At 43.8% G+C, this 24,776-nt stretch overlaps 1 protein-coding gene across 1 annotated transcript in view; it reads left to right on the forward strand.

Annotated features, from left to right (window-relative positions):
- Positions 1-614: 614 nt before the first annotated feature.
- The window catches only part of GXYLT2 (glucoside xylosyltransferase 2), a 79,771-nt gene continuing 55,609 nt past the window's right edge, over positions 615-24,776 (forward strand). Inside the window, exons 1-2 of the mRNA XM_069472058.1 lie at positions 615-889; positions 20,975-21,167. Of these exons, the coding sequence (XP_069328159.1) occupies positions 615-889; positions 20,975-21,167 (468 nt within the window). The remainder of the gene's footprint in view (positions 890-20,974; positions 21,168-24,776) is intronic.

Genomic DNA, 24,776 nt, shown 5'->3' on the forward strand with positions numbered 1-24,776 from the left:
GGAGTGACTTTATCCAACAGCTATTTATTGGGCACCACAGTGTGCAGGGCCCTGCACTGGGCACACAGGACGGAGATGTTCCTGCCTGCGTGGATGCGTGAACGCGTGGATAGATGGATAAAATAAACGATGAGGGAACACATGGAATAAGTGAACGCATGAAGGAATCATGGCTTGGGGGAATGAGATGGAAGAGTGGATGGAATGGGTGGGTGAGTGAATGAGTGAGTGCATGAGGAAGTAAACGAATGAATGTCAGTGAATGAATGAATGAAGTGGTTTATGAGTCTGCGCTACCAGAGCAGCCCGAGAGCCCGGCGGCTGGCGGGTAGGCGGACGGGCGGCTACTCCACACAGTACGGTAGGCGCGGGCTGCTCCCCCTGAAGCCCCGCTCGCGCCGCCTCCCCTCCCTCCTCTCCTCCCTTCTCCTCCCCACTCCTCCTCCTCCGCCGCCGCCGCCACCGGCCGCCCGCCGGCCGCCACGACCCCAGTCCCCGGCGGGCGGGCGGAGGAGGCGACCGCCGCGCGCTGCTCTTGCCGCCGCCGCCGCCGGCCGCGCCGCGATGCGCAGAGGGGCCGCGCCGCCCGGGGGCCGCCGCCGCCGCGCCGCACCATGAAGCTCCGCAGCAAGGCGGCGGCGCTGCTCCTGCTCGCGCTGGCCGCGCTGCTGCTCGCGCTGCTGTCCCTGCGCGCCGGCCGCGCTGAGCCCCCCGCGCCGCCCGCGCGCCCCGCGTCCGCCCCGCAGCGCCACCCCGCGCCGGTCCCCGGTCGCCGATCGGGTCCAGGCGCCCTCCCCGGGGCCAGCCCGGGCGCTCGGAGGCGCCGGCCCCCGCGTCTGCGCCCCCGAGCGGGCCGCCGGGGCGCGGCGAGACCGGAGAAGTTGGCGAGGTGAGTCGTGGCAACCCAAGAATCCCATCTGGGGACCCGTGTCTCCCTCCCTTCACCCGTGCCAAGTCCAGGGGAGGCTCCGGGCTGGAGGGACGGACTCCAAGTTTCACCCACGGGGTGCCCCCAGCTATTTCTTACCCTGCTAGACATGAAGACCCACGTTGTGGAGTCCTAACAGCTCAGTGCCGATTATCACGTACGTTTCTGAAGAAGTGTCAGGGAAAGAGGTTTGTATTTTTAACTGTCAAGGCAAGGCGTATTTTTGCATTCTTGCAAACATGCGCCCTTTGTTTAATTTTTCAAAAGCTATCCCGGTGCAAGAATGCTTTATCTAAGTCTCATGTTTCACTGGAGAATTTTGAACGAAAACTTAGATCAGATTTAGTTGGAAAAGTTAGATGTTTGCCAGGGACTGGCTGCCTCTCATTGAACCTCGAGTACCCCTGTGCTTAGAACAAGAGGCACTTGACCTAAGTTTGTTAAAAAGAAGTTTTCTCCTTGGAAGGAGTGATGCGTGGCACGGGAGAGACAGAGTGGGGGTTTCCTGTTCCTCATTCTGCTTCAGGCTCAAGTATGGTCAAAGGGTCCTACAAGGAAAACATCTTAACCTTCGACCTTATGTTTGATATTCTCTTTCCCTACACAAAGCTTAACACGCCACGGCTTTTCTTCAGAGCGTTTTATCTTTGGCCTTAGGGTTGCTGGAACGCCCGCAGGTTGGGGATTTGCGTTCGTTTCCTTTGTTGTGGAGAGCTTTTTAACAATCTGCTTGTCTTGTAGCGGATCTGTTTCCTTTGCCCTTTCAAAGCTGTTGTTTGTAACTGCCATTGCAACGTCCACGTTTGCTGGGCTCCTTAATTACTTGAAACCGAGTTGAAGAATTCCTTTTGACCATAATGACTAAATCTGTTTGGAGCTTTTGCTGTAACTACGAGAAAAGACACGAAACCTCAAAAAGTAGCTGTGTCAGCTTTTGTTTCTCTTCTGCCTTATAATAAATGTACAGATGGGTGCTGACAAGTTTTAGGGGAAAAGCCGAATCATCTATGGAATTACAGTACAACCCTGGCTCAGTGTATAGTCTTTAAAATAAGGACATTCGCTTGAGCCCAGGAGTTCCAGGTTACAGTGAGCTATGATTGCACCACTGCACTCCAGCCTGGGCAGCAGAGTGAGACTCTGTCTCTAAAAACATAATAATAATAAAATAAAATAAGGATATTTCTGTTGGGAATTTAATAAGATTTCACCTCCTCTACACAGAGTTTTCTAATAATAGATTAAATTAGGGTTTAACTGCAAGTCTACTATGATTTCTGAATTTGCTGGGACACTGGTAAGATAATAACAAGAACTGACTCCACTTAACAAAGCTAATCTATTGACAGGGACGGTGCTAAGGGCATCACATAAACAGCCGCTGTTAACCCTTACATGTGCGACTATGTGATCCATACTGTAACCCTTTGATAGTGGTTCTCAAAGTGTGGACTCCAGAGCAGGAGCACCAGCATCATCTGGGAACTTGTTAGAAATGCAGATTCTCAGGCCCCAACCCAGGCCTACAGAATCAGAGACCATGGGGGTAGGGTCAGTAATCTGTTTTATTTTTATTCATTTATTTATTTTCTGAGATAGAGTCTCCCTCTATTGCCCGGGCTAGAGTGCAGTGGTGTCATGATAGCTCACTGCAGCCTCAAACTCCTGGGCTCAAGCAATACTCCTGCCTCAGCCTCCCAAGTAGCTGGAACTACAGGCACGAATCACCACACCTGGCTCATTTTTGTGTTTTTTTTTTTTTTTATAGAGATGAAGGGGTCTTGCTATGTTGCTCAGGCTGCTCTCAAACTGGCCTCAAGGGATCCTCCCACCCCAGCCTCCCAAAGTGCTAGGATGACAGGCATGAGCCACTGTGCCTGGCAGTAATCTGTTTTAAAAAGCCCCGCCGTTATTTATGATGCACACCAAAGTTTGAGAACCTGCTCGGTGAAATAAGCACTAATGCTATCCCCATTTTACAGATGAGGAAAGTATTGCATAAGGATTAGCAATTTGTCCCAGGTTCATAGGTAACATTGTAGAGAAGCATAAAGATCCAGGCACTGTGGGCTCAGGTTGAGCACTTACTTGCTATACTGATGTCATACAATAGTCTTGCCTGTGATTTTCAATTTTACTGAGATTTTTCTAAAGAAACATCATAGATTTTTGGAACTGTCTCATTCTTCAAGGTGTTGGGAACATCAGAGCAGCATCTTTTGTCTCTATCTGAACAAATTGGCTCTGACTAGGAGGAGATCATGAACGGAATCCAAATGGATGTTTTAGGGAAGGACTATTTCCAGGAGCAACAGTACCCTTGAAGCCATTTTTCTTTTGAACATATCTCTTAGATTATCATGGAAATCATGGCCAAACACCATAGGAATAAAGAACAAAATTTTGAAACTTGGGAAGGAGTAAAAAACAAAAGCCACAGGAAGTCTCAGGCTCAAATGCATAAACAGTTGACATTTTCTGGGACTTATTTATTATTTCTTTTGCTACCTCGACAGAAATGGCAACAGAAGATTCTGAAGTAGTATGGGAGCAGGAGGAAAGATCTCTGCATAGACTCCTTTATTGCTTTCCTAGTTCTGTTTGAGTTAAATTTTTGTGGTTTAGGAGGAATTTCATTTAGGGAGGGAAGAGACAGCCTCGTGTTTTCAGAAAACGAGTGCTTTAATCTCTTTACGTGGCTAGAATCCAGAAGAGATGAAGACTTCGTGATCTCATTTCTCTGGCCTGGGGAGGGTAAGACTTGTGGTTGAAGTTAGCTGAAAACTTGGAGTTGGATGTGACATAGTCCGCCACCTGCTTACCATCCACGGCCTGGGCTGCCTCGCCTCCCCCAGGGTACCGCTGTAAGCGAAGTTCTGCCACGTCAACGCAGGAAACATAGCACTCTCCTTCCACATCTTGTTTTCATTTCTGAGAAGTTTCCAAGGACTTGCCTAGTTAGCAGGCAGACCCTACAATTTTATAACTGGTCATTTGTATGCAATCTGCCCTGTGGTGGCCTCCTTCTCTATAAATATAAAGCCAGGAGGTAAGGTCTGAGTTTTTGGGTCAAGGGTGCAATCTGAAAACGGACACCATACTGGAAGTGGCAGTCTCAGTGCACAAGAGAAATGAAATCTTCCTTCTATTTTGGTTTATTGGTGATTTACACCTGGCTGACATCCAGGAAGAATTTGAGACGATGTATAGTAAAAGACACATATACAATAAGGCCATTGAAAGAGTTATTAAAAAAAGAAAAGTCATAAAGAGGAGGGAGAAAGAAGTATGGTTTGTCAAAAACAAACAGTACTTTTGTTAATAGGATTAAGTGTTAAATTTAGCTCTAAGCTTCCTGGCAGCCATGTCAAAAAGGGAACCCTGATGGGCTACCTCATTTTTACTGAATAAAGAGGAAACATTTATCAAGAGAGATTTTTTTTTTTCATGGAACTGAATTACAAAATGAGAATTTTACCTGGGAATGGATTTTAGACTTTAGAAGACGATCTCTCTAGCTTGCTTCTGAAAACTTCTTAGAGCCTACATGTGGAAAAGGAAGTTTAATGTAACTGCTAATCAGTGCAATATAAAAAGGAATTTGGCATCTGGAGTCCAGCAAATTGGGTTGTAGTCTAAAGTAAAATGAGCAAATCAATCCAAAAGTTTTCTGAGATCTTTCAGCTTTGACACTTGATGGTCCTGTGATGAGATCATCAAGTTTAACAGCAAAATCCCAACAATGACTATTACATGGCCCTTTGTGCTGTCTCTTGCAAAATCACTGTTTCTCATTTATTGGCTCCATCCTAGAAGCTCTGACTGATTACTCAACCTCAACCCTCTCCTGAACTTTATTCTTTTTCTTCTGTATTGGCCTGGATATTTCTGTTTTCTCCTAAAAATATGGTTTCTTAGGGAGACTTAGGCTACCTCTGAGCCTGTGGTGTTCCTCTGCCATTTTGTTCCACAGTCATTTAGCAAATGTTATTGCGCATTTACTCTGCTGGGCACTCACTGTACAGTGGTGAATGAGGTTGCTGCCCTCCCAGAATTGTGGGAGGAGGAGAGACAATACAGAAACATGTTACACTTGGCAGCCTCCCCAGCTGCCCCAATGAGAGGAAGCACATGTACTTGCTCATCAAGAGATACCACTTCCTGCAGTTCCCTTTGGTCTCCGAGATAAATCTTCTCAGAATGTCCAAGGCTGCATAAAGCTCTCGCCAAAAAGGGATGGTGTTACATAGCAAAATGCAAAGCGTATGGCTGTCCTATATATTAACTGATGGCCCCAGAGCACAGTAAAGATCTCTAGATCTTGGGTACCATCTGTGATAGTATGTAGCTATGAGCGTTGATTCTATTCACAATTCATTTTTGTTGATTGGTCCATGAGTCCCCTCTGTTACCCTCCACGCATACCCAATCAGTAAGACCTGTTGGTTTTGTCTCAAAATATGTCCCCAGTCCCACCGTGGTTACTACTGAGTGTCTGACCTCCATCATTTGCTGGGGGATCCCTGCAGTAGCCTGCTCTCTGGTTTGTGTGGCTCCACTCTAGCGCCCTCTACAGTCCATTTTCCGTATAGCGGCTGGAACAATCTTAACTAGGTAGACCAGATGGGGTCACTTTGCTGGTTAAAGCCTCCAGTGACTGACTTGCCATCCCACTAAGAATAAAATTCAGCTTCTTGGTGTGGCTTTTGAGCCCTTGCCTGATCTCAGTCCCACATCGTTCTCTGACCTTGTCTCCGACCACTCTCCATTCACTTACTCTGCTTCAGCCACGCTGGCCTTCAAATATGCCGAGCCTGTTCCCGCCTCGGCACTTTGCACTTGTTCCCCGTGCTGGAATGTTCTTTGCTCACATCCTTATATGGCCAGCTCCCTCGCATCTTTCAGGTCTGTGCTTGAATGTTTTCTCCTCAGAGGGGCCTTCCTAGCTGCTCGAGAACACAGGCCCTTCCCAGCACTCTCGTATCCCTTACCCTGTTTAGTGTTTGGTTTTTATAGCACCCATCATTATATGAATATTGTATTTTGTTTGCTTCTCTCCCTTCATGTGCACTTCATGTCTTATTAATCACTGTATCCCTGGCTCCCAGAACAGAGATGATGTCATAGAAGGTACTCAAGAAAATATTTGTTGGATGAACTAATGAACGAATGCAGCACCCTGCCTGTGTCAGCACTATGCTAGGGCTTTACTTATGTTACTACCTTCCTGTTACTTGATAATATCCAAAACAGTCCCACACCCTTTAGAAGAATAGTGAGGATCTTTAAGGGTAACACCATCAAAAGAGAGAAAATTTTTTTTTTCTTTTTAATGGATTTTATTTTGTAGAACAGTTTTCCACTTACAGAAAAATCTAGAATGTATAGAGAATTTCCATATACCCAGCACCTAGGTTCCTCTATTACTAAAATCTTCCAGAAGTGTAACAGACACATTTGTTACAATCAATGAACTAATATTGATACATTATTATTAATGTTTAATTTATTTAGATTTCTTTGGCTTTGCCTAATGTCCTTTTTCTGTTCTAGGATCTCATTCATGACACCACATTACATTTTGTTGTCATGGCCTTTTTTAGGCTCCTCTTAACTGTGGCAGTTTCTCAAATTTTTCCTTTTTCTGGTGACCTTGAATTTTCTTTTCTTTTTCTGTTTTTTGTTTTTGTTTTCTATTGTATATATTTAAGGATCTTGGCAGTTTTGAAGAGTACTAGTCAGTTATTTTGTAGGATGCCTTGTCTCTCTGTTGGAACGTGTCTGATGTTTTACTCACGATAATACTGAGGTTATGGATTATTGGGAGGAAAACCACAGGTAAATTGCCATTGCCGTCACATCATATCAAGTATATGTACTATCGACATGGTTTAGGACTGCTAATCTTGGCCTTGGTCACTTGCCTGAGGCAGTGTTTGTCAGGTTTCTCCACTGTAAAGTCACTCTTTTTTCCAAAACCCTTCCATACTGTGCGCTGCGGAAGGAAGTCACTATGCACAGCCCACCCCTAAATCATGCTCCCCCTCCTTGATGGTGGAGTATTTACATAAATTATTTGAAATTCTTCTGCATGGGAGATTTGTTTCTTCTCCCCATTTATTAATTTATTCAATAATTTATTTATATTCATATGGACTCACGGATATTTGTTCTATACTTTGGGTTATGATCCAATATGACTTTATTATGTTGTGTTGCTGAAAGTATTTTCGTTTTGGCCACGAGGAGCTCTTTCAGTTGGGTTCTGTGCTCCTTTGACATATTCTCATCAGTGTGTTTTTGGTTTTTGTCTTCATCCTTGTTTTGGGTTTTTGTTTTTTGTTTGTTTTTGAGCCCTTCCTTGCTCTCTGGCACTGTAAGATGTGCCAGGCTCATCTTGTATATTTCCTGCCCCAGTCCTAGAATCAGCTGTTTCTTCAAGGAGCCCTGCTTCCTTTTATTGGAGAATGTCATTAGAAACCAAGATCTGGGCACTACAAATGCCCAGACTCAACAATGCCTGGGCACTAGGCATGTCTGTTGCTACAGGAGTGTCATATCTTTTAGGCCCTCACAGCTGACAGAGCAAAACATACATACATTATACTAACCTGTATATACGCATATAACTATACATGTTCCATATATAACCATCCCTGTCTATATTGAGCTAAACCTAGGTTCATGCTGATGTCTCCAGCTCTAATCCATTGCCACATGGATCATTCTAGCTTCCTTTCCTTGCCTGTTTGGGAGAGGGAATGTTTTTATTTTCCAGAAGCCTGGCAGAAGTTTTCTCCCATCACACTGGCTTTGGTTGGTTTAAATGCCTGTAATTTGGAGGAGCGACTAAGAAGGAGTAGAGGGCTGGGATCAGATCAGCTGATTAACTTAAACTAAACAAGGTCCACCTTGAGTTAGGGATAAGGCCAAGCCTCCCACCCCAAAGACTTGGGGGAGTTTGGTGTGGTAGACATTGTAATTGGTTCCTGACTTCTCTCCCTCCCTGACTGTGCAGTTGTTGAGTGGACTACAGCTCCGAGGGATGGTCTGAGCCCACCATGGTGATCTATCCCTTTCATAGTGTCAGCTTTGGGTATCCAGGACAAGCCATCAATACATTCATTTCTCTGGCAAAGTTCCTGGTCCACAGGTGTCACATGACCCAACCTGGACCAATCGGCCAGAAGGGAAGGACTTATTTTACATTATTGGGCAAAATACTCCATATCCCAGATATAACTAAGGAAATAAATAGCCCCAGCTGCTACCATGATCGTGAGGGAACCGGCTTTAGGAGGAACCCATCCCTTTGGGCAATAGAGTGGAGAAAGAAAGAGAATATGATTCCTTGAGGACACCACTGAGCCCCAGACTCGATGAATCCTGAGGTCTACCGTGTCTTGGGCCCTTCTGTTACATGCCTTGGAGTTGAGGTTTCTGTTATATACATCCCAAATCATCTTAGCTGAACCAGATTGTCCCTTTAAATCAGAATCTTGGGGCTATCGAGGAGAGAATGGGGAATAGTTGCAGAGGGCACACAGGACATGAGCATCCACCGTGCTCTGGAGCAGCTATTGTATGCACTTGACCTTGTCAGAGACTGCAGGTGATTTATCAGGGGTAGGTTCCTGGGCCAAATTAGAGCCTTTCTTAGGGATTTTTAAAAATTGGGATCAGAGACCTAAGGGAACAGCAAAAGGGCAGATTGTTTCTAGTGACTGAAGCTGTAAGATGTGAAACTCAGGGATTGCAACCCTGTTTCTACGATGTGGAGAAAGGTGGTCTGCATTGAAAGTTCGTGGAGACCAAGATGATGTGGAGAGATGAGAAGCAAGGCAGAGCGAGTGGCGTGGGACAGGGCCAGCTCCTAGCTCTGTTCCCAGGACCAGCTTCTGCCTTTCGCTGGCTGTGTTGTTCCAGCCTTTTCTAGAGTCCATGATGTAATAAGTTCCCCTTTTGTTCATAATCCAATTTGACTTGCATTCCTGTCGCTTTCCACCAAAGAGTCTTGACTAATTTGGTTATGTAGCACCTTCTTTTAGCACCTATACTAAATTCAGTAAATAGTGGCCATATTGACACTTTTCCTTATACAAACTCACAGGTGAGTCTTTGGAAGAAAATTTGAGAACAGATTTGTTTTCCTTGGAAATATTTCTCTTTATGTATAATTCACTGTAAGAAAATAAGAGACAAAATTTTATGGTGTATTGTATTTTACCACAATTTTACAAATAATAAAAGATAAGACTTCCACTGAAGATGGAATTTATTTTACATTCCTCCTAAATATTCCCGAGCATTTGATTTATTTCAGATTATGAAATTCTGAACACTCCTGGAAAAAGAAGTTTCTTAATTTGATGCCTTTATTTGGAATCTCTGATTGTGTGCCAGCAAAGCGTGACTTTGCTATAGTTAAAGGTCACTTTTCCATGACCTTCCCTCTCTTTTAGCAACATGAAAGATTATAATCTTATAGAAATTCATATGGTGCAATTTAGAATCCAAGCTTTACATATAAGTAAAAGACAATATAAAACACAGAATCCACCATATGACTCCCTTTCATAGTGAGAAACCTGAGTCCAGAAAGATAAAATAATAATGTACATGAAGCACCTAGCACAGGGCTAGGTCACGGGAGTCACTCACCAAATGATTCACTATTCTGAGTACTATTATTGTCCTTCATTGCCTTGTTAGTTAGGAACTGAACCACAACTAGACTCAGCTAACTAGCTGAACCTAGACATCTATAGCTTCTTCTTTTTTTTTTTTTTCTTTAGAGACAGGGTCTCACTATGTCACCCAAGCTGGAGTGCAGTGGTGTCATCATAACTCATTGCAACCTCAAACTTCTAGGTTCAAGCAATTCTCCTGCCTCAGCCTCCCAGGAGCTGGGACTACAGGTGCTCGCCACCATGCCCAGCTAATTTTTATTTTTTGTGGAGTTGGGGTCTCACTGTGTTGCTGAGGCTGGTCTCGAGCTCATGGCCTAAAGAGATCCTCCCACCTCAGCCTCCCAAAGTGCTAGAATTACAGGTGTGAGCCACTGTGCTGGCCAGTTTTAGCTTTGATGCCTACTCAAGGGCAGAGAACTGTTGTTTCCCAGCTTAGAAAAGCATGGAGTGAGTTGTGAATTCTCTGGGCATTCAGAAGGATTTTTGTCTGGGAACACTGCTACTTAGGGGCCTAGCTGGGCTTGAGACTTTGCTTTCCATTTTCCTCCTCCCAGTTTTGTGAAAATTACAAGGACCCCAGTTATCTGACCACTGGCCCCATAGTAACTAGCCTTAGCATCCACTTCTCAGATTTTATCCCCCGAGGAGAATGGGTTAATGGAAATTGGTATTAAAGTCTGAGCATTTTAAAAAAGTGTACAAGCACTTCAAATCTGGTTTGCAGTAAGGTAGAGTATTGGTACTTAATATAATATGTGTTTTTTGCCACCCTGCCTAGCCTGCTTTGGGGATATAGCATATTTAGAGAAAAATAAAGGCTTCTGCTGAATTTCAAGTTAATGTTTAATAATAATGATGATGATAACAACTAATATTTAATGATAACTTCAAATATGCCAGGTACTTTATTAAGCACTTCCCTGCATTATTTCATTTAATCTTCGTAACAACCTAAGAGGTAGGTGCTGTTATTCGATAGGTAAGAACTCTTTCAATTGCAAGTGATAGAATGCCAGCTCATCAGTTTTTATCACTTAATCATAAAAGAGGATTTACTGACTCATGAAACTGGAAAGTGCAAGGCAGGTAAAGCTGTAGTCACTGGTGTATGCAGGATTGCTAGCCATCCTGCCTCCTTTTAGCTCTGCTTCCTTCTGTGCGGGCCGCACTCTCAGGTGGATTTTCTCCATGTAATGATTCCCAACAGGTCTGGGCTTTCCTCCTCCTCCTTTAATAGCTCGTAAGGGAAAAATTTCATCCGGCAAAAGTCCCCGGGCTGCCTGCATTGGCCCAACTTGGATCGCATGCGTATCCCATCACCGATGGCTACACCTGGGACGCGTGCCTTGTGGGGTGAGGGTGGATGATTCAGCCTCTCCAAACCTCATGGGCTGAGAACCAAATAAGAGTGGTTTCCCCAAAAGAAAATAAAGGTGGTTTTACCAAAAAGTCCTGGAAATGGATACCAGTAAGAAACACCAAAACTAAAAGCAGATATCCAATATAATCAATATGCCCATTTTTCAGATGGGGAAACTGAAGGTTAGGGGTGATTAAAGTGTTTGTGCAAGATGGGACAGCCAAGTGACAGACCTAGAATTTGACACCAAGTCCATGTGCTTCTAGAGTAAAATTGCTAACCACGATGAAGTACTTGGGAACAAATCTCAAAATTTGAACTGTTTGATTGCTTTCTAGAATTCCTTTGAAAAAGGTATCTTTGATAAAAATCTCCCTAATTTTATAATTAAACATTGTTGGCTGGGCACGGTGGTTCACGCCTGTAATCCTAGCACTCTGAGAGGCCGAGGCTGGAGGATTGCTTGAACTAAGGAGTTTGAGATCAGCCTGATCAAGAGCGAGACCCTATCTCTACTAAAATAGAAAAAATTAGCCAGACGTAGTAGTGCATGCCTGTAGTCCCAGCTACTTGGGAGGCTGAGGCAGGAGGATCGCTTGAGCCAGAATTTGAGATTGCTGGGAGCTAGGCTGATGCTACAACACTGTAGCCTGGACAACAGAGCAAGGCTCTGTCTCAAAAAAAAAAAAAAAAGATTGTTCATATTTGTAAGGAAAAAAACAACTTATAAAAATCCCATTTCAGGCTTTTAAAAAAGTTTTTATGTATTTACATATTTATATACACACTCCCATATGTATTGGGTATAACTCTGGAAGTCAGTATACCAAAACATTAACAGTGGTTATGAAATTAGAATTATGGGTGCCTCGTGCTTTTGCTTTTTCCTAAATATATAAATATATGGATTACTTATATAATTTATAAAACATCTTAAAGTATATAAATTATCATAAAAATTAAAAATCTCTTATTGGCCTGAGGCTTAGGAGGTTGGAAATTAGTTTGGGAGACAATTTTTCTCTTTTCCTCTAAGCTGTAAGTCTTTCGTTCTTCTTTTCGGGAAATGAAATAGAAATTCATTTGCAGAATGTGTTATCCTCACCCTATTCTCCTCCCCTGTATGTCAACAGCCATTTATTTCAAACTAGCACTGTTGGTTCCTATTTTATAATCTCAATAACATCTTAATTTGAAAAGAAGAGGGAGATGGAGAAATAGAATCTCCTGTACGTCAGGAACAATCATAAGGGGGAAAAATGGAATGAGAATTAGTCCAGGCACCATCACAGAATTCTGGAAGGAGAATAAATAAACACAGATGTGAATGACGTCAGCTGATGGCGAATGGACGGATTAAGAAGGTGGAGTTGGTGAAGGTCTGTTGTGGGAATCGTTCCCTGCACGAGGGCACCAAGGGAGGCTGGGAGTGGGGGACTGAAATCCAATCCATGCCAGGAGCCCCAGGTAGAGGCTTCATCTGCCCAGAGAGGGCTCTTTTTCTAACTCACTTGTGTATGGCCCCCATATAGCCTAATGATTACAAGCGTGGCCTCTTAAGTCCAGTTCCCTGGGTTTGAATCCTTGTTGTGACACTTACTAATCCTAGAGCTTATGTATGTGTCCAGTAAAGCAAACTCACACACATATACACACATAACCATAACTACCAACTTTGGACATCGAATACCTACCATGCATTAGACCTAGACTTTGTTTAGGAACATAGCCATGTTTCAGATATCATGAACCTAATGAAATACATGCATTAAAATTAAATGCATTTATCAAATAATTTTATTAAGCGCCCACCCATGGCGTTTTTTTGGCACTCTGTTGACATTATTCATATAATACCATGACTTCAAGGCAAATGCCAGCTTTTCTGTCTGTCTTGAAAGATTAATGATACTTGATTTAACTCCAAACCATGGGTCATTAAAAGTGATTTAACTGCTAGCAAAGTCCTTAGTGTCACGTCTGGGTTCTGAGGGAAGGCTCTAATCATGGCTTTAATGGAGACATTTTTTGTCAAGGGATTCATGCCTTTCAAAACCTGTGGTTTGCGGGGAACTTTAGTAGTGACTCTTGCTGCCAACACGCAATGTGGATATAATTACCCATCATCGGACTCTTCCACTAAGGGCTGTATCAAGGTGTTTCCACCTCCTTAACTGCCACTCTGGCCTCATTTGCAGACCTTCTCCATATTAAAATAGTGAAACAGTTTCATCTTACAAAAGATTGCACTAAGAAGGGGGACTCTACTAATCTCTTCTTCCCCGAAGGTGAGCATATTCAAGCTCTTCAAATCCATCTTCTACCATTTTTTTCTAAATATTTCTGTATTTCCTTCCTTAACTGAAACTAGTTGCCAGCAGCACGGCTTGGGGCTGTATTTGAAAGAAGTGCGGATTTTCTGTTCAGCTTACCCTGCTGGTCCACACGGCAGCCTCAGGTTTACCTGAGTTAATTGAGCCTGACAGTTAAGGAGAAGCACTGATAAGCGAGGTAGCAGGAGACGGCAGAAAAGAGGGTCTGAGCAGAACCAATTACTCGCTTTAATAATTCAGTGTGTTTTGCAGTAATAGGCTACAAAGTAAATAGCACTACACATAAATGCTGTATTTCATTATTTATACACTCCAGAAATTGAAGTTTAATTAAGTCACATGCTTGAGACTTTTAAGCGATTAAGGAGACGCTTCGTCTGGGGCACCATGCCGGGGAAGCGTGGAAGCGGCTTCTCCCTCTGCGCCTCCTCTGTTACTCTGAAGATCATTTTTCATTTGAGCGCGGAGAGGGCTTGAGCCAGGACAACTGGGGCAGCATTTTCCAAACTTCACTTATTCCCACCAGGCGTCACGATTCTTATAATATTGCTACACTCCCACTACGGTCTTTAAAAATTTTTACATCTATCCATGTCATAAATTTAAGTGCATTTATTTATTAATAATTGCTTTATGAGATTTAATTCACATATGCATTAAAAGTATACAATTCAGTGGTTTTTATTTCATTCAAAGAACTGTGCAGCCATCACCACTGTCAAATTTCAGAACATTTTCATCACCCCGAAAAGAAACCTTGTACCTATTAACACTAAGCAGTCGCTCCCCATTTTGCCTCTCCCCCCATTTGCCTCTCCCCCCAGTTCTTGATAACCACTAATCTACTCTCTGTCTCCATGGCTTTGCCTATTCTGGACTTTTCACATATGTGGAATCATAAAATACATGGCCTTTTGCATTTTCATGAGGTTCACAGGTTTATTGTTTTCAAGGTCCATGCGTGTAGTATGCATCAGTACTTCATTCCTTTTTATTGCCAAATAGTATTCCATTGTATGGATACATCACATTTTATTTATCCGTTCATCAGTTGATGGACATTTAGGTTAGACTTTTTGACTATTGTAACGCTGCTATGAACATTTGTGTATAAGTTTTTATGTGGACATATGTTTCCAATTCTTGTAGGTATATAACTAGGAGAGGAATTTCTGGCTCATATGGTACCTTCTATATTTAATATTTTCAGGACCTGCCAAACTGTTTTTCCAAGTGGCTGTACCAGTTTATAATCCCACCAGCAATGTTTGAGGGTTCCAGTTTCTGCATATCCTAAGTAAATTTATTTTTTTAAAGACACTTCATATCCCTGCTAGGAATTGTCAGTAATTAACATAAACAAAAGGTAATTGTCAAATCAAACACTAAGAAAACTAAGCAGTGTTGTTCATTTCTTGGTATTCTTGCCTGCTGAAGGTTCTGCACCTGAGGTCTGTTGTCTTTTCCTTTGAAAGGGGGGATTAGGCAATATTAGAAAGGTGTCCAAGACATTAGCAGCAAGCTGAGACGTTTCTATTGTTGAAAAAGAACTGAAAATGGAACAACTTTCTCACTGTGTGACTCAGTGTTATTTGATGCAGTATCTAAATGTGAACTACCACCTGTGCATCACCCCTTTGTAATACATGGAATTAGGAGGCGCTGTGCCGTATGCAAGCCCCTGTCGTCTTGTTCCAGTAGTCAGCTCCGTGCTTACGTCATACAAGTTACTCAGAGGTGGCTGTGGTGGTGTTTGTTATGCGTTTTGTTTTGTTCTCATGGTCTGTTATTTTCCTGGAGAACCCAGGTAAATTTGAGAAACTATCAAAATTGCTACTTTCTTGATAGGTAATACATATCAACCCAGTAATTGCATTTCTGGGAATGTAGTCTAAGGAAATAACGCAAAAGAACAAAAAAATCTATTGGCTCACAGATGTTTACTGCAAGATTTTTTTAATAACTTGAGAACAATTGGAAACAACCGACAAAATGGAAATGATACGTTATGGTGTTTTAGTTGGATGGAATAGTAGGTAGCGAGGAAAAAATGATGGTTATGAAGACTTCAAAAGTACTAAGAAAAATAAAAGAATAAAATGGAAAAAAATAGAATTAAAAACTGTATGTGTACTATTAATGCAGTTGTAAAAATATGTATTCAATTGAATAAAGATCAGAATGTAACATGCAAAAAACAAAAAGTTTTATGGGGCAAGATTGTTTTTTTGTTTACCAACTTTAATATTTCAATACATTGATGTTTTATATTTTTCAATTTAAAATGTACGTTGTGTATTTTATTCCAATCTGTTTGTAAAGATAGAGATTTTTGTTTATTTGCATTGTTTTATATAAATTATATATGATGTTATATGCTTGATATAAATTACAATGAAAGAGCTTGTGAGCACCAGCTGAGGTAAGTTTTTGGAAGGAAATAAACAAGAACCATGATAGAAAACAAAAGTGAGGATATTACTTCAATGAAGTGGTCAGGGAAGGCCTCTTTGCCTTCTCTCGTCCAGGGACAAGGAGACAGCCATGCAAAGAGTGAGGAAAGAACATTCCAGGCTGAAGAGACGATTTGTGTAAAGGTCTAGGATATGAAGACAGCATTAGGTGTCTCCGGTAGAAGGAAGGAACAGGTGGTGGGTGTGGAGGTCACAGAATTGAAGGGTCAGGAAGCTAAGTAGTGGTTGAAGTGCCCAAGAACGATGACAGGAATTGGGGTGGAATACGTCATCCAGGAGCTAAACTCTCCAGTGAATGAGGAGGCGTAGCCAGGGAGCTGACAGATGACACCATCAAGGACAGGGAGAAGACAGAGGAGCTTCACGACACAGACTTCACTATCAAGACCTATTACGTGTCTAGGTGTGGCAGCGGAGCAGCAAGGAGGACGTCAGCCCCATCTGCTGCCCTGAGGCTCCTGGGGAAGGGCGGGGAGGGCAGTTGGGAAGGGGGTGTCCTCACAAGGCAGCCAAGTTCTCATTGAGGCAGAACTGAAGAGGATACTCCCAGCAGAGGCTGAGGGTGGAGTGGGTGTTCCTGGGGGGGGGGGGAAGTTTGGGAGAGAGGCACGGTGACAGGTCAGCCCAGATCATTGGCTCCTGACTGTAGCTGAACTACGGGTGTTGTGTAGCTCAGTGTGTTCATATGCAGACTCCAGGGCCTTGCTGGGGACCCACGGAATCAGAATCCCTGTAGGATGGCGTCTGTATGTTAACAAACGCCACAGGTGATTATGGTGCATGGCCAGGTAGGGAATCCTCTGCCCTGCATGTTGTCTGGTGTCTCTTCCAGCTACCCAAGTGGAAGAATGGTGAGGATTCAGGTCAGCGTCATAGCAGTGAGCAATACAGAAGGAATGGATTCAGTGAGCATTTCACTGGATGAATCAGGTAATTGTGAGAGGCAGGAGGAGTCCAAGATGATTAGAGACATATTTTTATGACTTGTGTTAGGACTCTTTTTTTGGTTGCTAAGTTGTAAATTCATTTCAAACTGGCTTAAGCCAAAGGGAATTTATTGGCTTAATAACTAAACTGTCCAAGGTTAGAGTCAGGTGTACCTGGATCCAGGTAAGGTCACCAGAGATCTGACCTGCCATCTTTCGGTGCTTTTTACTGGTTTAAGTTGATTCCCATTCAGACTCTACCAGTGTCGTGGCCAAGGTGGTTGCCATCAGCTCCAGCCTTAGAAATGTGTCTTTAAAAATCCTGAACAGCAAATGTCCACTCCAGTTCCTTTTTATAAAGTACAAATAAGAACGTAGTTAACCAATAGTCAGAGCAGTGCTAGAATTCTCTACCACCCCTTCCCCGCCCAAACCCAGTGATGAAGGGGTTTAGAAGTCCTGGGTCCCCTGGATCCTCACGGAGCCTCGGGTGACATTTGAGAGGTGCTGAGTGTGCCATGGGTAGGAGCTGGTGAAAGGCACACCATTCCGGTGCCCCTAAACTTTATTATTCATTGTGACCGCACAACACTAACGCTGATTACCTGAAGCCTGAGATTTTTTCGGGTAATGTGAGAGAACGAGGGGGGCCAGCAAAGGTCTCATTAAATCCAAACCACTGATACTTGAACTGCACCAGGAGAGGCTTTTATTTTTCTTTTTTAGTACCTGTCACCAGACACCATGAAGGATTGCCGTCCCCAGCGCCTGCTTTTTTGTACTGTGCAGACCCAAATCACTGAAGCCTGCAGAGAAGAAAAGAGGTGGCCTGCTGTCCTACAGGGAGGGAAAGCTTTTTTAAATTAAAAAAAAAAAAAAGTATTTGTCAAATAGTTTGAGGACACAAAAAATGCAGAAACTAACAAAATGAATTTCTGTGTGCTCACCACTCAGCTTAAGGAATAAAGTTTTAAGTTCCCAGAAATAACTACTATCTTATGTCTGATGTTTTTCGTTCTCATGCACGCATTTTCTTTTTGCTGCATTTATCTGTGAATCACATACAGTGCTATTTCGCTTGTTTTTAAGCTTCATTTAAATGCTATCATTCTGTTGCTATCCTATAAACTGCTTTTGTTCCCTCTGTGGCCTTATGATGATTTATTTCTCTTCACTGCTATATGGTATTCCACTCTTTAAACATGCCAGATGTCTTCTCTAGTCTCCTTCGCATGGGCCGCAAAGTTTATTTCCAATTTTTTATTGTCATAAGCAGGGATGCTGTGAGCATTCTTGTATGGGTTTTGTGCAAATGCTTGAGAATTTCTTCAGGTTGTATATGCAGGAGTAGAACTGGAAGGCTGGAGGGTGTGTGTCCATCTCCACCTCTGCTGAATGTTCCCAAATGTCTCTCCAAAGTGTTGGGACCAACTTACCCTGTCCCCCAGCAGTGCCTGAGTTCTCCCCTTCCTCATATCCACCTGAAGCCTACCAGTTGTAATTTTTGCCAACCTGAAAATAAAATTGAATCTCTTTATGGTTTCAATTTGTATTTCCCTGAATCCTAAGGTTGAAACTGTTGTTCATGCAGAAGCCCAGCATGTAAAGCTAAACTAAGTGGAGTTGTTCTGTTTGGGGGCAGGAGAGGATGTTCGTATTTAAGATATCTAAGCAGTTTCATTTATTGTGTTAGTACCTGTGAATCTTACTCACCTTCCTAAATATTGGGCATAATTTTAAGCAAATGAGTTCCCATTAAATCTCTTTTGTAGCATATTTTGGCTAGTGTCTTGACTGCGATTCTTTCAATTGACTGTCATTTTAGCATTTATCTTTAACATGCCCTTCCCACTCCTTTACATAAGTTAATTGGAAGTTGGCTTTAGTAATGGGTGTGAAAACCCACCAGTGAAGCCAAGGAAGAGAGTGGGCATGTGAGTCTTGTAGACAGGGGTCCTCAAATTCTCCAAGCACACCCCAGACCTAGTGCCTTTGTTCTGCTGTCCCCTCTGCCTCGAATGCCCCTACTCCAGAAATGCACATGGCTCACTCCCTCCCCTCCTTCATGTTGGTGGCAAAGCTCACCTTAATGAGGCCTGTCCTGCGTTGGCGCTGTACAACACTGCACCAGCCCTTCAGTGCTCCTGGTACCCCTATCCTGCTCAACTGTGTATTCCCTTTGTAGTTCTTAGCACTGTCTAACTTCATGTATAGGTCACTTAGTGACTGTCTACTTTCACTCTTATTTATTCCTGTGTTTTCCTTATCTCCTGTAGAAGGTGACTTCTGCTGAGGCAGGCAACTTTGTTTTGTTTACTGCTTTCTTCCTAGAGTGGTGCCTGTATATAACAGGGACTCCATAAAGATTTGTTGATTAACAAATAGGCTGGAGTTAGCAAGGAAGAGGGCAAAGAAAAGCATTTCTGAGAGAGACAGACAGACAATGCATGTGCCAAGACCCAGAGCCAGCACAGCATGGTGTTGTGAACTGGAAATGAAACAGAGAATATGGATATAAGTGCAACTATGACTGTGAGTATGAGTGGTTGTCCATCCAGGCTGGGATGCCGGGAGCAGTTGCAATACATGTAAGTAGGAGCCATAATCAACAGTTTGAACTTGATCTTGAGGGCAATGGGAAGCCTTGCATGATTTTAATCAGGGGAATAACACGGCCAGGCGTAGTGGCTCATGCCTGTAATCCTAGCACTCTGGGAGGCTGACGCGGGAGGATCACTTGAGGTCAGGAGTTTGAGGTTGCAGTGAGCTACGATGACGCCACTGCAGGCTAGCTAGGGCAACAGAACAAGACCCTGTCTCAAAGAAAAAAGAGGGAATTACACAATCCTACTTGCATTTTAGAAGAATACCACCCTGGGACCAACAAGGAGAAAACATAGGATGGGGATTGAAGATAAGATTGGAGGCAGGTGGACCACCCAGGGGGCTGTCCCAGTGAGGGAGGTGAAGGGGAGATGGTGGCCACACCAGGTAATTGCAGGGGGATAGAGAGAAGTGGACAATTTCTGGGATACTTAGGACACCTCTACGGTCTTTTCCTGTGATCCCCAAAGTAAGTGGAATCCAAGTAACTCTGTGCATCTGGACTTAGCTGCACATGAGGCTATATTTCTGCTAAGCATGCTCTTAAGTAATCAAATTGGAAAGATTTCCAAAGTGCTCCACCCACATCTTCGACTTCCCTCCTGGTGAAAGAAATCTGGAGCAAGACTGCCATTATTCAACCGAGCAGTGAATAATGGAGCAACAAGCTGATTGAACTCGAAGTTTTTGGAAGGAAGGTAGCATTTGACATCCAAGTTCCCCTGGTCTCCAAATCTTTTGTGCAAGTAAATTAGTTTCATTTGTCTCAGGGCACCTTTTCCAGGGCCAACTTCTTCCAACTTGCCTGCAAATGTTTCTCAGTGGTGTATTTGAGGCTTGGCTGCATCTTCTTGTCTGGAACAAATCTTTTATTACTAGGAAATAGTTGGATGATGATTCTGGACTCTTGGACCCTATTCCCTTCTCAGCTGTTGACTCAGTGTATGATACCTTGATCATTTTCGGTTTAACCTGCCTCCTCGCCTGCCTGTTTCTCATTAATATGAATTTCATAGTGGAAGATGAATTTCATACCCACCACCTTACCAATCTTTGGCGAGACAGTCAGGATTAACACCTGTTTCTTCGAGACTCTCCCGAGATGTATTCGGGGCACATACGCTGTTTTCTTTGCTCACCTCCCGGACTTGCATGACTTTCCTTTGGTCGAGTGGTCATGCATTCCACCGCAACCTAAAAACATCCAGATGATGGGAATATCATGTTGCTCATTTCACATGGGAAAGCCGCAGCCTACCCTCCTCTTGTTCAAGTTGCATTCAAATCTAATTTCCATGGCCCGTGCAAGTGGGAGCTCTGCAGCCCTGGTGTCAGCTGTCGAAGTTTAGCAATACTATTTCCAAACATGGGCCAGTAGGCAGCCAGCAGGCACTAGACAGCTGAGTGCTGGCAGCAAAAGTCTCAGACACCTATGGCAGTCCAAACAGTGACTCATCCTGCTATTGCCAGAATAAATACGGGAATAAATGGTATTTTCCTCTAAGCAGGAAGAATTGTCAAAATGCTTATCACTTTATAAAATATAACAGATTGTGCCTGTTCATGTTTTGAAATGTTCTAACCATTCACTAGCTGTTTTATGTTGTCTTTATTTTTTTAAGTTTAGTAATAGCTTTGACCTGTTTTTCTTCTTTCTAGGAGGCCCGGAGAACCCAGGGGTTTCCAAGCTGTGCTGCCACCTGAGCTCTGGATCCACCTGGCTGTGGTGGCCTGTGGCAATCGGCTGGAGGAGACGCTGGTCATGCTCAAATCGGCCGTGCTCTTTAGCCACAGGAAGATACAATTTCACATCTTCACCGAAGACGCTCTGAAGCCCGAGTTTGATGAGCAGGTGAATTGGTGAAAATTGTGGGACCATTTTTACTGAGCGGACACAGACTACATTTTAGGAACTGCATATCCTATTCCGTAATGTATTTTGCTGCGTACTCAGTTGTATGACCTTGAACGCTTGCCTCTGAGCCTTACTTTTCTCATCTATAATACCGGGATAATCATACCTACCTCACAGAGATACTGTGAGGGTTCAATGAGATGATACACTTTAGGTGCTTGAAAAAGGGCGCGAACCTCATTGGTGTTATTGACATTGTTCTCATTTGAGAAGCAGGTAGCTTATTTTTATCTATTTATATATGTTTTTTTAAAATAAGAAGTAATATATGTTCATTGACATAAATTCAAACGATGTAGGTGAAAAATTAAAACATGGAAGTCCTTACTGCCCTTTGATCCCACACAAAGGAATGATCAGACTTAAAAATTTTGAGTGGTTCTGCCATATTTTTTTATATGCAGGTGTGTGTATGTGTGTATGTATAGATGCACAAAATATAATTATACACATATGTATGAATCCAGATTAAAATGTATTTGTTTTACAAAATGAGGATTATACTGTATGTGTTGTTGTGGAACTTGCTTTTCCACACTTAAAATGGTGTCATCAGCATTGTTCCCAGTCAGTGTTCCTACATCCGTACCGCATCCTTTTTGGTGACTACATATTATTTTATTAAGTGGCTGGGCCATCATTTATCCAACTGTTCCCACACTGAGGGAAACGAGCAATGGGTTTTTGCCAGTACACGAGGGGAGCTTTGGAAAGGCCTCTGCCCCCAGTGGAGGTACACGTGTGACCTTTGCAGACCAAGCTTTGTTTTCCTTGAAAGTTTTCTCTCGCAGTAAGTTCTCGAATGCTGGCAGAGAGAAACGCTGCTTCGCTTTGTGTCTACCAGCTTGAGTCAACAGTGCGGCATCCTGTCCCCAGGCTGGCCGCACTAATGAGAAATGTGCACGAAAGCGTGTTGGGCAGAGAAAGGCTAAGAACAGAAAGCTAGAACGCGTGTTATGTTTTCAAAGGAAAAAAATTACTTTGACATCTTCACCAAGAGAAGCCAAGGAGCGAATAGTCTCGGGGCTTTGGAATTGTCTTATAAAAGACCTGAGTGAGGGGAAGTGGGAAGGAAAAAGGTTGAAACTCACGGCTAGCTCAGGAGCAGTGGTAAAAGGGAAATGAAAATGGCAACACACAGCATTTGTCAAGGGCTTATGATTTACGATTTCATCTCATTTAATCCTCACAACAACCCTTTGAAGAAGGTACCCATTATGCCCCCATTTTACAGACTGAGATCAATGAGGCTTAGAGAGTTTTAGTGATTTGCTCATCAGGTGTCATGTCAAGTTTACTGGTTCAAACGCCCTTGGAATTAACCACTATACTAACCACTTTCACCTGAACTAGTAGACAGAAAACTCAGATTCAAAATGCAGCTCTACTACTTACTTGCTGTGTGACCTTGGGTAAGACTTTTGGCCTTTTGGGGCCTCTGTTTCCCCACCTGCAACTTGAGGCTCACAGGATTGATAAAATAGATGAGAGATCTGTAATCACAATCGGTCAGGCTGGAGTAACAGCTCTCAAAAGGTTTGGAGACTTTCCGCGTGCCTGACGCTTGCCTCCCCGAGGGGACAGGGTCTCTGTTCCACATAGTCTCTTAGGTCTGAGATGGAAAGAGGTTATTCATGCCTGTGGCTGCACCTGCTGGAGCATTTGGCATCTACAGTTCCTGCGATGTCACTGCAGGAAAGAGAGACTGTAGCATCATGACTGTGCCTCTCGCTGCCTCAGCATGACAGTGACACAGGTCTCCCATGCATGTTTAACTGGCCACGAGCAGTCATAGGCCCGGCCAACTGCAGTGGTCTGAGAAGTGCTGCTCTGCATGCGGGAACACAGGGAAGCTGGCTGTGGGCACACACTGCTCATGTCCCGTACAATATCCATCTCAGCATTTGTTGAGTACCTACTGCATGCCAGAAGCTGGAGTGTGGGGATGAAGCAGAACAATATACACATGTGGACTTAAAACAGATAAGGGAAGGAAGAGGTGTATGTATAACTGTATCTGTGTGGCAGATTGTACTTTCCAAACAGGGCCCCGGTGTCCAACCTCCTGTTATTCAGACCCTGTGTATTTCCCTCCTGCACTGTCCCAGGCCATTTGTATGACTAGCAGCACAGGGCAGAGGGATGATCTGTCACTTCTGAGAGCAGGTTATAAAAGGCACTTCATCTCCCATCTCGGATCACCCGGCCTGAGGGAAGCCAGCTGCCACGTCGGAGTAGCCCTTCGGAGAGGCCCACGTGGTGAGGAATGAGGGCTTCTAGCCAGCACTCCTGCGGGGAGCGCGGAGGCATGTCCTCCAGCCCCGTCAAGCCTTCGATGACTGTAGCTGCACAGCCTCATGGGGGTCCTGAGCCAGAACAAGCCAGCTTGTACATTCCCAGCCCTAAGAAACCTTGTAGGATAAGAAATGTTGTGGTTTTAAGCTACTAAGTTTTGGGGTAATTTTTCTAAGTTAATACATTTCATATACATATACACATGCACACACATATGTAAGCGTATGTGTGTATATAAAACAGAGTGTGCCAGATGTAATGCCGTATGACATCTGAGGCTGGCTCGTAAAAAGGACCCAGCTTCTGCCTGGCTCTTTGTTGGGATGCCTGGCTGCCATGTTGGAGGAAGCCCAAACTAGCCTGTATGGCGACACTGCGCAGAAAGGATTACACAGGGAGAAGCTGAGGCCTCCAGGCGACAGCCAGCCTCACCTCGCAGACCTGTGAGCGAACAAGCCCTCAGATGATTCCAGCCCACAGCTCTCCAGGCCTCCAGCTGAGGCCCAGACGTCATGGAGCGGAGTCCACCCGTCCCTACTGTGCCTTGCCTGAAGCCCTGACCCGGGGAACCTGTGAGCATAATAAATGGTTGTTTTATACGGCTAAGTTCTGGGGTAATTTTGTATGAGCCATAGTAACTCGAACACTATAATAGCTAAATTGTACGGGAGAATTATTGTAGATACTGGTGAAGCTGTGCTGTGTTTTGCATTGCCCTGATGGCTTCAGCCCTTTGCTGCTCGTTTCCTCAGGTCTTTGGTAGACCAGTGAAGCTCAACTAATGAAGGAAATTAAAAACCAGGCAGTGTCACCCCTTTTCCATGGATTCCAGGGATTATGGTGCCAGTTTAGATTTAAAACCTTAGCCCTTTGTAAGTCCTAGAATTTCTCTTGGTCCCAGCTTTGTTATCTGTATCTTTGGGCAAATGATACTTTGCTTGTTGCAGAGTGTGGTGGTGAGGCTGAATCAGATAGTGTGTTTATTCTGTCATTCCTCAAAGATCCTTTGGAACATCTCCTGTATGTTGGACATTTTGTCAGGCCTGAAGACTATCTAGAGCGGTGGCAGCTGGTCCCTGCCAAGCCACAAGCAGACGCTGGTGTGGACAGGCAGGCTGTGTCACCCTTCTCAGGCCTGTCAGTTCTGACACTTGAGGTATTGTGGGCCATCCAGGGTTTCTTGGGATAACTTCCTGGGAAGCTTGGGGCCACGTATTTTTACCTCAGGTGAAAATAAAACAAAATGCCAGT

Source organism: Eulemur rufifrons, chromosome 7 (assembly GCF_041146395.1).
Source record: "Eulemur rufifrons isolate Redbay chromosome 7, OSU_ERuf_1, whole genome shotgun sequence".
Taxonomy (NCBI): domain Eukaryota; kingdom Metazoa; phylum Chordata; class Mammalia; order Primates; family Lemuridae; genus Eulemur; species Eulemur rufifrons.